This window comes from Pristiophorus japonicus, chromosome 4 (genome assembly GCF_044704955.1).
Source record: "Pristiophorus japonicus isolate sPriJap1 chromosome 4, sPriJap1.hap1, whole genome shotgun sequence".
NCBI classification, from domain to species: Eukaryota; Metazoa; Chordata; class Chondrichthyes; family Pristiophoridae; genus Pristiophorus; species Pristiophorus japonicus.
In genome coordinates this window covers 26,936,001-26,952,255 of record NC_091980.1, presented here as the reverse complement: position 1 = coordinate 26,952,255, position 16,255 = coordinate 26,936,001, and the positions used below count along the sequence as shown (strand labels likewise).

General features: G+C 44.8%; 1 protein-coding gene across 1 annotated transcript in view; it reads left to right on the top strand.

Moving 5' to 3' along the window:
* Window positions 1–10,829, top strand: part of LOC139262023 (myelin-associated glycoprotein-like) — a gene marked incomplete at its 5' end in the record, with an annotated part of 35,785 nt that extends 24,956 nt beyond the window's left edge. Inside the window, 4 exons of the mRNA XM_070877186.1 lie at window positions 3,983–4,276; window positions 5,899–5,995; window positions 9,778–9,853; window positions 10,560–10,829. Of these exons, the coding sequence (XP_070733287.1) occupies window positions 3,983–4,276; window positions 5,899–5,995; window positions 9,778–9,853; window positions 10,560–10,805 (713 nt within the window). The remainder of the gene's footprint in view (window positions 1–3,982; window positions 4,277–5,898; window positions 5,996–9,777; window positions 9,854–10,559) is intronic.
* Between the last annotated feature and the right edge of the window lie 5,426 nt (window positions 10,830–16,255).

Sequence of the window (16,255 nt, the reverse complement as noted above, 5' to 3'; positions counted from 1 at the left end):
CGACTCTCTGTTTTCTGTTAGTTAGCCAATCCTCTATCCATGCCAATATATTACCCCCAATCCAGTGAACTTTTATCTTGTGCAGTACCCTTTTATGTGGCACCTTATTGAATGCCTTCTGGAAATCCAAATGCACCACATCCACTGGTTCACCCTTATCCACCCTGTTCGTTACATCCTCAAAGAACTCCAGCAAATTTGTCAAACATGATTTCCCTTTCATAAAACCATGCTGACTCTGCTTAATTGAATTATACTTTTGCAAATGTCCCGGTACTGCTTCCTTATTAATAGAGTCCAGCATTTTCCCAATGACAGATGTTAGGCTAACTGGTCTATAGTTTCCTTCTTTTTGTCTGCCTCCTTTTTTAAATAAGGGCGTTACATTTGCAGTTTTCGAATCTACTGGGACCGCCCCAGAATCCAGGGAATTTTGGTAGATTACAACCAATGCATCTGCAGCCACTTGCTTTAAGACCCGAGGATGTAAGCCATCAGGTCCAAGGTATTTGTCCGCCCTTAGTCTCATTTTTTTACCGAGTACTACTTCATTAGTGATAGTGACTGTAGTAAGTTCCTCCTTCCCTATAGCCCCGTGATTATTCACTATTGGGATGTTTTTAGTGTCTTCTACCGTGAAGATCAATACAAAATATTTATTCAATGTCTCTACTATTTCCCTGTTCGCCATTATTAATTCCCCAGTCACATCCTCTAGGTGACAAACATTTACTTTAGCCACTCTATTCCTTTTTATGTCCCTGTAGAAACTCTTATTATCTATTTTTATCTTCCGTGCTAGTTTACTTTCATAATCTATCTTCCCTCGCTTTATCATTTCTTTAGTCATTCTTTGCTGGCTTTTAAAAGTTTCCCAATTCTCTGGCCTCCCACTAGTCTTGACCATATTGTACGTCCTTGTTTTTACGAGAACATAAGAAATAGGAGCAGGAGTAGGCAATACGAACCCTCGTGCCTGCTCCACCATTTAATACGATCATGGGTGATCCAATCATGGACTCAGGTCCACTTCCCTGCCTGTTCCCCATAACCCCTTATTCTCTTATCGGTTAAGAAACTGTCTATCTTTGTCTTAAATTTATTCAATGACCCAGCTTCCACAGCACTCGCAGTAAATTCCACAGATATACATCCCTCTGAGAGAAGAAATTCCTCCTCATCTCTGTTTTAAATGGGCGGCCCCTTATTCTAAGATTATGCCCCTTAGTTCTAGTCTCCTCTATCAGTGGAAATATCCTCTCTGCATCCACCTTGTCAAGCCCCCTCATAATCTTGTATGTTTCAATAAGATTACCTCTCATTCTTCTGAATTATAATGAGTAGAGGCCCAACATTCTCAACTTTTCTCATAAGTCAACCCCCTCTTCTCCGGAATCAACCTTGTGAACCTTCTCTGAACTGCCTCCAAAGCAAGTATATCCTTTCTTAAATATGGAAACCAAAACTGTATGCAGTATTCCAGGTGTGGCCTCACCAATACCCTGTATAACTGTAGCAAGACTTCCCTGCTTTTATACTCCATCCCATTTGCAATAAAGGCAAACATTCCATTGGCCTTCCTGATCACTTGCTGTACCTGCATACTAACCTTTTGTGTTTCATGCACCAGGACCCCCAGGTGCATTGCAGCACTTTGCAATTTTTCTCCATTTAAATAATAACTTTCTCTTTGAATTTTTCTGCCAAAGCATAACCTCATACTTTCCAACATTATACTCCATCTGTCAAATTTTTGCCCACTCACTTAGCCTGTCTATGTCCTTTTGCGGGTTTTTTGTGTCCTCCTCACAAATTGCTTTTCCTCCCATCTTTGTATCATCAGCAAACTTGGCTACGTTACACTCAGTCCCTTCTTCCAAGTCGTTAATATAGATTGTAAATAGTTGGGGTCCCAGCACAGATCCCTGCAGCACCCCACTCGTTACTGATTGCCAATCCGAGAATGAACCATTTATCCCAACTCTCTGTTTTCTGTTAATTAGCCAATCCTCTATCCATGCTAATATATTACCCCCAACCCCGTGATCTTTTATCTTGTACAGTAACCTTTTATGTGGCACCTTGTCAAATGCCTTCTGGAAGTCGAAATACACCACATCCACTGGTTCCTCTTTATCCACCCTGTTAATTACATCCTCAAAGAATTCCAGCAAATTTGTCAAACATGACTTGTCCTTCATAAATCCATGCTGACTCTGCCTGACTGAATTATGCTTTTCCAAATGTCCTACTGCTGCTTCTTTAATAATGTAGTCCAACATTTCCCAACCACAGATGTTAGGCTAACTGTCTGCCTCCTTTTTTAAATAGGGCCATTACATTTGCAGTTTTCCAATCTGCTGGGACCTCCCCAGAATCCAGGGAATTTACAATCAATGCATCCACAATCCCTGCCGCTACTTCTCTTCAGACCCTAGGATGCAAGCCATCAGTTCCAGGGGATTTATCCGCCTTTAGTCCCATTATCCCACTGAGTACCACCTCCTTAGTGATTGTGATGGTGTTAAATTCCTCCCCTGTTATAGCCCCTTGACTATCCATTGTTGGGATATTTTTACTGTCTTCTACCGTAAAGACTGATACAAAATATTTGTTCAGAGTTTCTGCCATCTCCATGTTCCCCATCACTAATTCCCCGGTTTCATCCTCTAAGGGACCAACATTTACTTTAGCCACTCTTTTCCTTTTTATATACCTGTAGAAACTCTTGCTATCTGTTTTTACATTTGATGCTAGTTTACTTTCATAGTCTATCTTCTCTTTCTTAATCATTTTTCAATTTGATACCATCCCTTATTTCTTTATTTAGCCATGGATGGTTATGCCTTCTCTTACAGTCTTTCCTTCTCATGAAATATCTCCTTAAATGTCTGCTACTGCTCATCTACCGTCTCATACTTTAATCTATTTTCCCAATCTACTTTAGCCAACTCTGCCTTCATACCTTTGTAATCTCCTTTATTTAAGCTTAGAACACTGGTTTGAGATCCAACTTTCTCACCCTCCAAATGAATTTGAAATTCAATCATGTTATGGTCACTCATTCCTGGAGGATCCTTTATTACGAGTTCATTTATTAATCCTGTCTCATTGCACAGCACCAGATCTAAGATAGCCTGCCCCCTGGTTGGTTCCGCAATGTACTGTTCAAGGAAACTATCCCGGGTATACTCTATGAATTCTTCCTCAAGGCTACCCTGACCAATTTGCTTTGTCCAATCAATATGAAGGTTAAAATCGCCCATGATTATTGCTGTTCCTTTTTTACAAGCCTCTATTATTTCTTGATTTATACTTCATCTAACAATGTAGCTACTGTTAGGGGCCTATAGACTACATCCACCAGTGATTTTATCCCCTTATAATTCCTTATCTCCACCCAAACTAATTCAACATCTTGATCTTCTGAGCCAGTATCATTTCTCACAAACGCACTGATCTCATCTTTTATTAACAGTGCTACCCCACCTCCTTTTCCTTTCTGTCTGACCTTCAGAATTGTCATGGACACTTCCTATGTAAATGTCACGTTGTAATTAAATCCTCCCACCAGTGACCGACTGAAATCAGGGGTACTCAGGAGGTCAGAAGTGGAGGAGTGCAGAGATCTCGGAGGGTTGCAGGGCTGGAGGTGGTTACAGAAATACAGAGGGGTGAGAAGGCCATGGAAGGATTTGAAAACAAGGATGAGAATTTTACAATTGAGGCATTGATGGACTTGGAGCTAATGTAGATCAGCAAGCAACAGGGAATGATAAGTGAACGGGACTTATGCGAGTTAGGACTCGGCAGTGGAGTTTTGGATGACCTCAAATTTACGGAGGTTGGAAGATGGGAGCCCAGCCAGGAGAGCATTGGAATAGAGGTAACAAAGGCATGGATGAAGGTTTCAGTGTTAGCTTCTATCTTACAGTCTAATGGTGCTATGACATTGCATAATTTATTGTTCTTACTCCCTCAGATAAGCCAAAGATTTCCCCTGAGTCAAAGTGCACTCGGAGGGCCGAGGGCATCACCTGCATCTGTGCGGCCAGGTCCAACCCGCCCGCAGACCTCACCTGGCACCTCCCCCTCACCAACATCAGTGGAAACCAATCGAGTGGCCATTTCGTGGCATGGCAGATCAGCACTGGGCAGCTGGTGACTGGCTCCCTGACTCTGCTTGGACACCAGGGTGAGGAGGAACTGACGGTCTTCTGCTCGGTTAGAAACCGGCACGGAGAGGCCATGTTCAAGGTGTACCTCTGGGTCAAAGGTGAGAGTACTTCTCGGGTTCATTCTCCATTCAGCTGCTTAGAAGCTCAGCTCTGGAATTCATTCCCTCAACCTCTCTTTTTACCTCCTTCAAGATGTTCCTTAAAACCCAACTCTTGGACCAAGCATTTGGTCACCTGTTCTAATGTGATATATGATAAGGCCATCTGCTTAAAATGTGATCGGGTGGACAGATAGAAAGTATTTCCTCTGGTGGGGGTGTCCAGAACAGGGGAGAATAACCTTAGAATTCGAGCTAAACCATTCAGAGGTGATATCAGAAAGCATTTAATCACAAAAGGTAGGGGAAAGCTGGAACTCTTTCCCCCAAAAGGATGTTGAGGCTGGGAGTCAATTGAAAATGAAAATACATTACACAAACTCGGGTTATATTGGAGATCTGTGTTCAGTTCTGGGCACCACATCTTAGGAAGGATATATTGACCTTGGAGGGAATGCAGCGTAGATTTACCAGGTTGCTACCTGGAATCCAATGGTTAAATTAGGAGAGATTACACAAACTGATGATACATTCCCTGGATTTTAGAAAATTAAGGGGTGATGTCATCGAAGTTTTCAAGATATTAAGGGGAATTGATAGGGTAGATGAAGACAAACTATTTCCACTGGTTGGGGAGTCTAGAAATAGGGGGCATAGACTAAAAATGAGAGCCAGGCCTTTCAGAAGTGAAGTTAGGAAACACTTCTACACGCAAAGGGTGGTAGCAGTTTGGAACACTTTTCAGCAAATGGCAATTGATGCTAGGTCAGTTATTAATTTAAATCTGAGATTGCTAGAATTTTGTTAACCAAAGTTATTAAGGGATTTGTGGCAAAGGCGGGTAGATGGAGTTAGGTCACAGATCAGCCATGATCTCATTGAATGGCAGAACTGCCTAATGAGGGCCAAATGACCTCCTCCTGACCACATATTTCATCCTATGATCCTATATGGCTCGATGTAAAACTTTGTCTGATTATGCTCCTGGGAAGCGTCTTGGAATGTTTTAGTAAATTACAGGCACTATATAAATGCAGGTTGTTGGTGTGGAATACAAGGCAGATTGTTGCATCACTCAGCTGCCCAAGCATTGCAGTCCCAGGGATTAGGGACTTCAGTGATGTGGAGAGGCTGGAGAAGCTGGGATTGTTCTCATTGGAGCAGAGAAGGTTAAGGGGAGATTTAATACAGATGTTCAATATAATGAGGGGTTTTGATAGAGTAGATAGGGAGAAATTGGAGTTTGACTAATATTGCACCTTTAGATATTGCACATATAGGTGTTTTATATATATATTACATATATAAGGTGGTTCATTAATGTCTCTTTCGGGAAGTAAATCTGCCGTCCTTACCCAGTCTGGTACTATATGTGACTCCAGCCCACATCAATATGGTTGACTCTTAACTGCCCTCTGAAGTGGACATTCAGTCTGTATCGAACCAGCTACCAGCAGTTCAAGAAATAGCTTCACAGGGTCGGGCAATAAATGTTAGCCTTGCTAGCGACACCCGCATCCTGAGAATGATTTGTCAAAAATTGAGCGAGTGTGTCGCTTCTCGAGGTACATCGGTGCACCATTCTAAGAGGGTACTGCAGTAATTAATGGCTGCTTTCACAGGTGGAGACTCCAACATTTGGAAAATAGGATTGCTTGCTGCTGGGATCATATTGAGTGTTGAAATGACTGGATTCCTGATCTTCAAGTATATGCGAAAGTAAGTGCAAAGGTTTAATTTTGTTTTTTTAACAAAATCTTAAATCCAATCTTCTCTCATCAGTCAGTGACTGTTTCCCTCGGGTTCAAAACCAGATGCCACTCCTGTAAGTGGTCCCTGCATCCCCTATGATTTGGAATGTGCCTTTCACAGCTCAGATTCCAGGTGAATGCTAACAAGACCCAACGATCCCTCACTCTGCACACTAGCTGCTGGATTGCGTCAGGTCACCCTGTGATTCGGCAAAACCACAGTGACTACACCTCGATAAACAATTCATGGGCTGGTAAGCACTTTGGGATGTCCCGAGGATATGAATAAATAACTGCACATTCATATGTCCTTTCCTTCTCTCTCTCTCATTTAGATTTACAAAGATGATACCAGAACTGAGAGGTTCCAACTGTCAGGAAAGACTGAACAGGCTGGGGCTTTTTTTTCTAGAAAATTGAAGGCCGAGCGGTGACCTGCTATAGGTCTTTAGGATCATGAACTGGTTCGATAGGGTAGGCGTAGGAGTGGATGTTTCTATTTGTGGCAGAGACCAGAATTAGAAGCCATAAATATAAGATATTCACTAATAAATCCAAGGGAGAATACAGGAGAAACTTTCTTTACCCAGAGAGTGGTGAGAATGTGGAACTCGCTGCCACATGGAGTGGTTGAGGCAAGTAGCACAGATGCATTTAACAGGAAGCTAGGTAAGCATGTGAAGGAGAAAGGACTAAAATGTTATGGTGAAAGGGTGAGATGAAGAGGGGTGGACGAAGGCTTGTATTGACCATAAACACCACACGGACCAGTCGGGCCCGTTAATGGGAGATTTAACAGAGGCTTCAAAATCATGAGGGGTTTTAATAAGCAGCAACTGATTCCACTGCAAAAGGTCGGTTACCAGAGGACACAGAATTATTATCATTGGTAAAAAAGCCAGAGGAGTGGATGAAGAGAAATATGTGTTGTGATCTGGAATGCACTGCCTGAAAGGGTGGTGGAAGCACATTTACATAAGAACATATGAAATAGGAGCAGGAGAAGGCCATACGGCCCCTCGAGCCTGCTCCGCCATTTAATACGATCATGGCTGATCTGATCATGGACTCAGGTCCACTACCCTGCCCGCTCTTCATAACCCCTTATTCCCTTATCGTTCAAGAAACTGTCTATTTCTGTCTTAAATTTATTCAATGTCCCAGCTTCCACAGCTTTCTGAGGCAGCGAACCCTCTGAGAGAAGACATTTCTCCTCATCTCAGTTTGAAATGGGCGGCCCGTTATTCCAAGATTATGCCCTCTAGTTCTAGTCTCCCCTATCAGCAGAAACATCCTCTCTGCATCCACCTTGTCCTTATGTTTCGATAAGATCACCTCTCATTCTCCTGAATTCCAAGGAGTAGAGGTCCAATCTGCTAAACCTTTCCTCATAAGTCAACCCCCTCATCTCTCAACTCAACCTTGTGAACCGTCTCTGAACTGCCTCTAAAGCAAGTATATCCTTTCGTAAATATGGAAACCAAAACTGTTCGCAGTATTCCAGATGTGGCCTCACCAATACACTGTACAACTGTAGCTAGACTTCCTTGCTTTTATACTCCATCCCCTTTGCAATAAAGGCCAAGATTCCATTGGCCTTCCTGATCACTTTCTACACCTGCATACTAACCTTTTGTGTTTCATGCACAAGTACCCCCAGGTCCTGCTGTACTGCAGCACTTTGCAATCTTTCTCCATTTAAATAATAACTTGCTCTTTGATTTTTTTCTGCCAAAGTGCATGACCTCACACTTTCCAACATTATACTCCATCTGCCAAATTTTTGCCCACTCACTTAGCCTGGCTATGTCCTTTTGCAGATTTTGTGTCTCCTCCTCACACATTGCTTTTCCTCCCATCTTTGTATCATCGGCAAACTTACACTCAGTCCCTTCCTCCAAGTCGTTAAGATAGATGGTAAATAGTTGGGGTCCCAGCACTGATCCTTGCGGCACCCCACTCGTTACTGATTGCCAACCTGAGAATGAACTATTTATCTCAACTCTGTTTTCTGTTCGTTAGCCAATCCTCTATCCATGCTAATATATTACCTCCAACCCCGTGATCTTTTATCTTGTGCAGTAACCTTTTATGTGGCACCTTGTCAAATGCCTTCTGGAAGTCCAAATACGTTACATCCACTGGTTCCCCTTTATCCATCCTGTTCGTTACATCCTCAAAGAATTATAGCAAATTTGTCAAACATGACTTCCCCTTCATAAATCCATGCTGACTCTGCCTGACCGAATTTTGCTTTTCCAAATGTCCTGCTACTGCTTCTTTAATAATGGACTCCAACATCTTCCCAACCACAGATGTTAGGCTAACTGATCTATAGAATCCTGCTTTTTGTCTGCCTCCTTTTTTAAATAGGGCAGTTACATTTGCAGTTTTCCAATCTGCTGGGACCTCCTCAGAATCCAGGGAATTTTGGTAAATGACAACCAATGCATCCACAATCCATGCCGCTACTTCTCTTAAGACCCTAGGATGCAAGCCATCAGGTCCAGGGGATTTATTCCATTATCTTACTGAGTACCACCTCCTCAGTGATTGTGATTGTGTTAAGTTCCTCCCCCCCCCCATAGCCCCTTGACTATCCACTGCTGGAATATTATTAGTGTCCTCTACCATAAAGACTGATACAAAATATTTGTTCAGAGTTTCTGCCATCTCCATAGTCCCCATTACTAATTCCCCGGTCTCGTCCTCCAAGAGACCAACATTTATTCTAGCCACTCTTTTCCTTTTTATATACCTATAGAAACTCTTGCTATCTGTTGTTATATTTCATGCTAGTTTACTTTCATAGTCTAGCTTCCCATTCTTAATGATTTTTTCAGTCATTTTTGTTGGCTTTTAAACGCTTCCCAATCTTCTGTCCTCCCACTGGTTTTGGCCACTTTGTATGCCCTTGTTTTTAATTGGATACCGCTCTTTATTTCTTTAGTTAGCTACAGATGGCTATCTTTTCTCTTATGCCCTTTTCTCCTCACTGGAATATATTTTTCTTGAGAGTTGTAAAATATCTCCTTAAATGTATACCACTGTTCATCAACCATCCTACACTTAAATCTGTTTTCCCAGTCGACTTTAATCAACTCAGCCCTCATACCTTCATAGTCTCCTTTATTTAAGCTTAGTACGCTGGTTAGAGATCCAACTTTCTCACCCTCCATCTGAATTTGAAATTCAATCATGCTGTGATCACTCATTCCAAGAGATCCTTTACTAGGAGATTGTTTATTAACCTGTATCATTACACAGGACTAGATCTAAGATACCCTTCCCCCTGGTTGGTTCCGTTACATACTGCTCAAGGAACCCCTCCCTTATGCACTCTATGAACTGTTCCTCAAGGCGACTCTGACCAATTTGATTTGTCCAATCACCTTTTCCTTTCTGTCTGTCTTTCCGGATTGTCAAATACCGCTGAATATTTAATTCCCAGTCCTGGTCACCTTGCAACCATGTAACTTTCAAATGGGAATTGGATACATCCTTGAAAAGGAAACATTTGCAGGGCTCTGGGGAAAGAGCAGTGGGGAGTGGGACTAATTGGATAGCTCTTACAAAGGCATGTTGGGCCAAACGGCCTCCTTCTCTGTTGTGTGATTCTATGTATGTGGACAGAAATTACTTACAGAGACACTGCGGTAGTTGCTGTAACGTTACAGTGGGGTCTGGGCCTGACCTGCACTGGCACCCTGATATATGATAACCACTGTGTGATATTGTGCTATATTTCAGGAGAAAGCCAGCTGAGAAAACTTCAGAGCCCAGTGATATTGCAATGATCTACAGTCCAGTTGCCGCATCACACCAGGTACAGGAGCTGTTAGAACTTAGTCCGAAGCCTCAATCTCAGTGTGGAGACATATGTCAGTTGTGTTGCCCACGTTTCTGCCTATGGTGTCAGCCATGGCTCAGTGGGTTTGGAACTCCCACACGCCTCTGAATCAGAAGTCATGGGTTCGAGGCCCCACTCCAGAGACATGTGCCCCATAAGCCAGACCGACACTCAATAGTGTCAGTAATGAAGGAGTGCTACACTTTCGGAGGTGCTGTCTTTCAGATGAGACATTAAAACGAGGCTCCCGTCTCCCCTGTCAGGCAGACATAAAAGATCCCACAGCCACTATTTCTAAGAAGAGCAGGAACGTTCTCCCTGGTATCCTGTGGCCATTATTTCACCCATAAACCGATATCACTAAAAAATCAGATTAACTGGTCATTACCACTTTGCTGTTTGTAGGATCTTGCTGTGTGCCAATTGGCTGCTGCGTTTCCTACATATCAACAATGACTATACTTAAAAAAAATACTTAATTTGCTGTAAAGCATTTTGGGATGTCCTGAGAGTGTGAATTATGGGACGCAGGTCTCTGGAGTGGGATTTGAACCCATGACATCCTGACCCAGAGGCATGAGATCTAAGCCCACTGAGCCACTGCTGAGTCTGCCCAATAATTTAACCCTATCAGCTCCAGTAAATGATGTGAGAATGTCTTGTGCTTCCCTTTCCTTTGTAGGGTGCGCAGAGCTCGGTGGTTGTTGACCCCTGGAACACAACCAGTGACGCAATTCATGAGGCGGGGACTCCAGCTCCCCAGGATCTCTTTGAAGGTCCAGCGGGAGATGCCGGACATGGACAACCCGGCAAGCACGAGGACCTCCTGTACGCTAACATCAACTTCTTGAAGCTGCCCAGCGGTGATGGGGTGATCCACAGAGACGAGGATACGGAATACGCACAGATCAGATTCCAGCTAAACTGAGCGTGGAATCGGGAGAGGGTAGGGGTGAGAGTCGAGGTGGGTTTGAAATTCCTAGTAACACCAGACAATCTGCTGGGGGTGATTTTTGGAGAAGGGAAGGGACTAAAAGGTTTTGCGCTTGACGTGATTGGGATGAAATGCTTGACCAGGGACAACTTGATGCTCACCCATTGGGGCAAGAGATTCAAAGGTCAGCCTATCTCTGCACAAACACCTCACATGCACAATCATCAAATGTGATGGGTGGAGATGGTGATACGAGCTCATTGCATTAAGTCAAGGAATTCTATGGCACAGGAGGCCATAAGGCACATTGAGCCTGAAAGAGCTATCCCCTTCAGTCTCGTTCCTCCACCCATTGCCCCATCGCATCTGTGCTAGCACCCGAAAAGAGCTACCCCTTCAGACCCAATCCCTGGCCCTTTCCCCATTTGGCCCATCTCTCCCTTAGTGCCAGTCCACTGCCCCCTCCCTATTCTTTAAAAAAATGTTCCCACTTCAAATATTTCTCCACTTCCCTTTTAAATTATATCCTGGATTCTGCTTCTCCCAGTGTTCCTGGTCAGACATTCCACGTCCCAACAAGCCTTTGTGTCAAGACAGTCTCTCCGAACATTTGGTCAGTGTACATTCCACAAAGGGAAGTTCAGATCAGAGAGACCATTCCACCAATGTAGCTAATGGTTCCACATAAACCCCGGGATCCTCCGTCACACCATCCCTCTGCCTCGTGAAGGTTTTTGACCCCTCTCCACGACCTGGATCCAATCCCAGGTTCCGATCGCTCTCCGTGAATTAGTTCAATTCTGAACTCTTTGATCTCCATCACTCCGCCATTGGTGGGCATACCTAGGCCCTAAGCTCTGGAATTCCCTCTCTAAACCTTTCCATCGCTCTCTCCTCCTTTAAGACGCTCCTTAAAACCTATTTATTTTACCAGTGTTTAATCATCTATTCTAATATCTCCTTCTGTGGCTCGTATCAAATTTTTGTCTGATTAACGCTCCTGTGAAATTGAGGTGCCGACCTGGTGAAGGCGTAACGCAGACTATTTTTTTCAATGTGAAACACTTATATACATGCCAGTTGTTGTTGTTGTATCTTTGATATGTGCAGAATGCTAATGGAACCAAGGAGGATTATTCAACAGGGCAATAAACGTGTTGCGCGGCAACAAATAAGCATGCCCTTTGAACCTCCAGCCCTGCTGTGTGGCCACATCATAACCGAGGCATTGCCTTACTGTATGCAGCCAACATGGCCGAATTGTACTGACCAGAAATGTGGCTCCACTCAACTTTGATATCAAATCTGAAAGTTGTTTCTGATTATTGACCTTTCTTATGCTGTGAAAGATTGCAAGAAGCTTATGGGTTATGTATTTTATTACATTTATTAATGCAAGGGATTAAAATGCTCAAACTGTTATTCTGCAGATATATCTACATTAAACATCTTACATTTGTGCACAATTAGTGTCTCCTAAATGTTACTTCCTGTTGTCACATTCCCCCCACATTATATAAATTCATATGTCCACATTTATAATGGAAACTTCCTAGGTAAACATGTCACACTGTAATTACACCCTCCTATCATTGGCGGCACTGTAATGTCACAGTTTTGCATCTCAGGAAATTTCCCCACTGTGTTTACGATATTATTGGACGTGTTTATTTGTACTTCCAAAATGGTCGAACTGTCTCTGATTAGCACTCCATTATCACATGACCTATTGCCGATTGGTCCCCTTGGAGGATAAGCCACACCATGAAGTTTCTCTGGAATGTATAACTGGAACCGCCCAGCCTAAGTTCTGACTGACTTTGCAAATTGTAATTCAATCCATTTTGACTTCAGAAGCCAGAAAGGATAGATCTCGAACCCAGCAAAAGCCTCCTAAGTTCCAGCCGAAGTCCATTACCCCAGCACAAGTGCATGACCTTACCCTCCTTACACCCTGCCGCTCCCTGCGATAGATGGGGCATTATGTGTGGATCATGGATTGTTAAGAAGTTTGTTGGGTATGAAGTGAACAGTGACAGTTCGTGACTTCTGGATTTAATCCACTCCAACGATGTCTCTTGTAACACATGCACCGAGCTTTCCGAGAAATTGGGTGTGGGTGTAAAGGGGGTTAGAAGAACGTGATCCGTCTTCCCTGAGTTTCCTCTCTCCCCTCAACCTCTTCACCGACTCCCCCCCGCGTCTTGCTCTCTCTCCCCCTCCCATGTTTCTTGCTCTCTCTCACTCCCCCCCTCCACGGTGTCTCTCTCCCTCCAACCCCCCCCCATTTCTCTCTCTTCCCCCTCCATCTCTCCCTCCACCCCGTGTCTCTCTCCCTCGCCGGTGTCTCTCTCTCTCTCTTCCCCCCCCACCGTGTCTCTCTTTCCACATTCCCCATGTCTCTCTCCCACCCTGTGTCTCTCTCTCTCTCCTCCTCCGCCATGCCTATTTCCACCACCCCCTCCCCTCTATGTCTCTCTTCCCCCCCCCCTAAGTCTCTCCCTCAATCCCCGTCTCTCTCTCTCACCCTCCCCACCATGTCTTTCTCTTCCCCCCCTCCCAGTGTCTCTCTCTCCCCCCCCCATGCCGTGTCTCTCTCTCCCCGCCATGCCTCTCTTTCTATCCCACTCTCCCCCTCCCCCGTATCTCTCTCTCTCTCTGTGTCTCTCTCCCCCGCCGCATCTTTCTCTTCCACCGCGCCCCCCCCCGCCCCGTGTCTCTCTCTCTCCTCCCGTCATGCATCTCTTTCCACCCCCACTCTCCCTCCCCCCCCCCAGTGTCTCTCTCTCTCTCTCCCCCACCATGCCTCGCTTTCCACCCGACCCTCCCCCTGTGCCCTGCATGTCTCTCTCTCTCTCCGCCGCCCGCCACCTGCAGGCTGTGAGGAACAATGTGGTCAATTGCAGGGCCCCACTTGTGGCGCGGGGCCCACTTCTGGTTCCGGGCGGGAGGCTTCAGGGCGGAGTACAGTGGACAGAAGGACAGAAAAAGGACAGTACAAATAGTTCTCTGGATATTATTAACACACAGGGTCCAGGGGGAATCTTTCGATGTGCTTTTTTAAATTCATTAATGGGATATGGACGTTGCTGGCAACACCAACATTTATTACACATCCTTAATTGCCTTAGAGAAGGTGGTGGTGAGCCGTATTCTTGAATCGCTGCAGTCCGTGAGGTGGAGGTACTCTCACAGTGCTGTTAGGGAGGGTGTTGCAAGATTTTGATCCAGCGACGATGAAGAAATAACAATATATTTCCAAGTCAAGATGGTATGTGACTGGGAGGGGAACTTGGAGGTGCTGCTGCCCCCATGCGCCTGCTGCCCTTGTCCTTCTAGGTGGCTGAGGTCGCGGATTTGAAAGCTGCTGTTGGAGATGCCTCGGCAAGATGCTGCGGTGCATTTTGTAGACGATGCACACTGCAGCCGTGCTGCGCCGATGGTGGAGTGAGTGAATGTTTAAGGTGATTGATGGGGTGACAATCAAACAGGTTGCTTTGTCCAAGATGATGTCAAGCTTCTTGAGTGTCATTGGAGCTGCACTCAACTAGGCTAGTGGAGATTATTCCATCACACTCCTGACTTGTACCTTGTAGATGGTGCAAAGGCTTTGGGGAGTCAGGACGTGAGACACTCACTGCAGAATACCCAGTCTCTGACCTTCTCTGATAGCCACTATATTTATATGGCTGATCCAGTTAAGTTTATGATCAATGGTAACCCCCAGGATGGTGATGGTGGGGGATTCGGCGATGGTAACCCTGTTCAATGTCAACGTCAAGACTCTCTCTCGTTGGTGATACTCATTGCCTGGCACTTGTGTGGCGTGATAGTTACCACTTATCGGTCCAAGCTTGAACGTTTTCCAGGTCTTGCTGCATGTGGGCATGGACTGCTCCATTATCTGAGGAGTTGCGAATGGAACTGAACACTGCAATCATGAGCGAACATCTCCACTTCTGACCTTATGATGGAGGGAAGCTCATTGATGAAGCGGGTGAAGATGTTTAGAAACATAGAAAATAGGTTCAGGAGTAGGCCATTTGGCCCTTTAAGCCTGCACCACCATTCAATAAGATCATGGATGATCTTTCACCTCAGTACCCCTTTCCTGCTTTCTCTCCATACCCCTTGATCCCTTTAGCTGTAAGGGCCATATCTAACTCTCTCTTGAATATATCCAATGAACTGGCCTCAACAACTTTCCGCAGGTTAACAACTCTCTGAGTGAAGAAGTTTCTCCTCATCTCAGTCCTAAATGGCTTACCCCTTATCCTTAGACTGTGTGCCCTGGTTCTAGACTTCCCCAACATTGGAAACATTCTTCCTGCATCTAACCTGCCCAGTCCCATCAGAATTTTATGTTTCTATGAGATCCCCTCTCATCCTTCTAAACTCCAGTGAATATAGGCCCAGTCGATCCAGTCTCTCCTCATATGTCAGTTCAGCCATCCTGGGAATCAGTCTGGTGAACCTTCGCTGCACTCCCTCAATAGCAAGAACGTCCTTCCTCAGATTAGACCAAAACTGAACACAATATTCCAGGTGAGGCCTCACCAAGGCCCTGTACAAGACCTCCCTGCTCCTATACTCAAATCCCCTAGCTATGAAGGCCAACATACCATTTGCCTTCTTCACCACCTGCTGTACCTACATGCCAACTTTCAATAACCGTTGTTCCATGACACCCAGGACTTGTTGCACCTCCCCTTTTCCTAATCTGCCGCCATTCAGATAATATTCTGCCTTCGTGTTTTTGCCACCAAAGTGGACAACCTCACATTTATCCACATTATACTGCATCTGCCATGCATTTGCCCACTCACCTAACCTGTCCAAGTCACCCTGCAGCCTCTTAGCGTCCTCCTCACAGCTCACACCGCCACCCAGTTTAGTGTCATCTGCAAACTTGGAGATATTACATTCAATTCCTTCATCTAAATCATTAATGTGTATTGTAAATAGCTGGGGTCGTAGCAGAGCCCTGCGGCACCCCACTAATCACTGCCTGCCATTCTGAAAAGAACCCGTTTATCCCGACTCTCTGTTTCCTGTCTGCTGAGGACACTGCCCTGAGGAACTCCTGATTGACCTACAACAACAACCATCTTGCTTTGTGCTAAGTATGACTCCAACCAGTGGAGTGTTTTCCTCTTGATTCCCATTAACTTCAATTTTACTTGGGCTCCTTGGTACTACATTCAGTCAATGCTGCTCTGATGTCAAGGGCAGTCACTCTCACCTCACCTCTGGAATGCAGGTCTTTTGTCTATGTTTGGACTAAGGCTGTAATGAGGTCTGGAGCTGATTGGTCCTGGTGGAACCTAAACTGTGCATCAGTGAGCATGTTATTGGTGGGTACCTGCTTGATAGCATTGACGATGACACCTTCCACCTCTTTGTTGAAGATTGGGAGAAGATTGCTGGGGTGATAACTGGCTGAA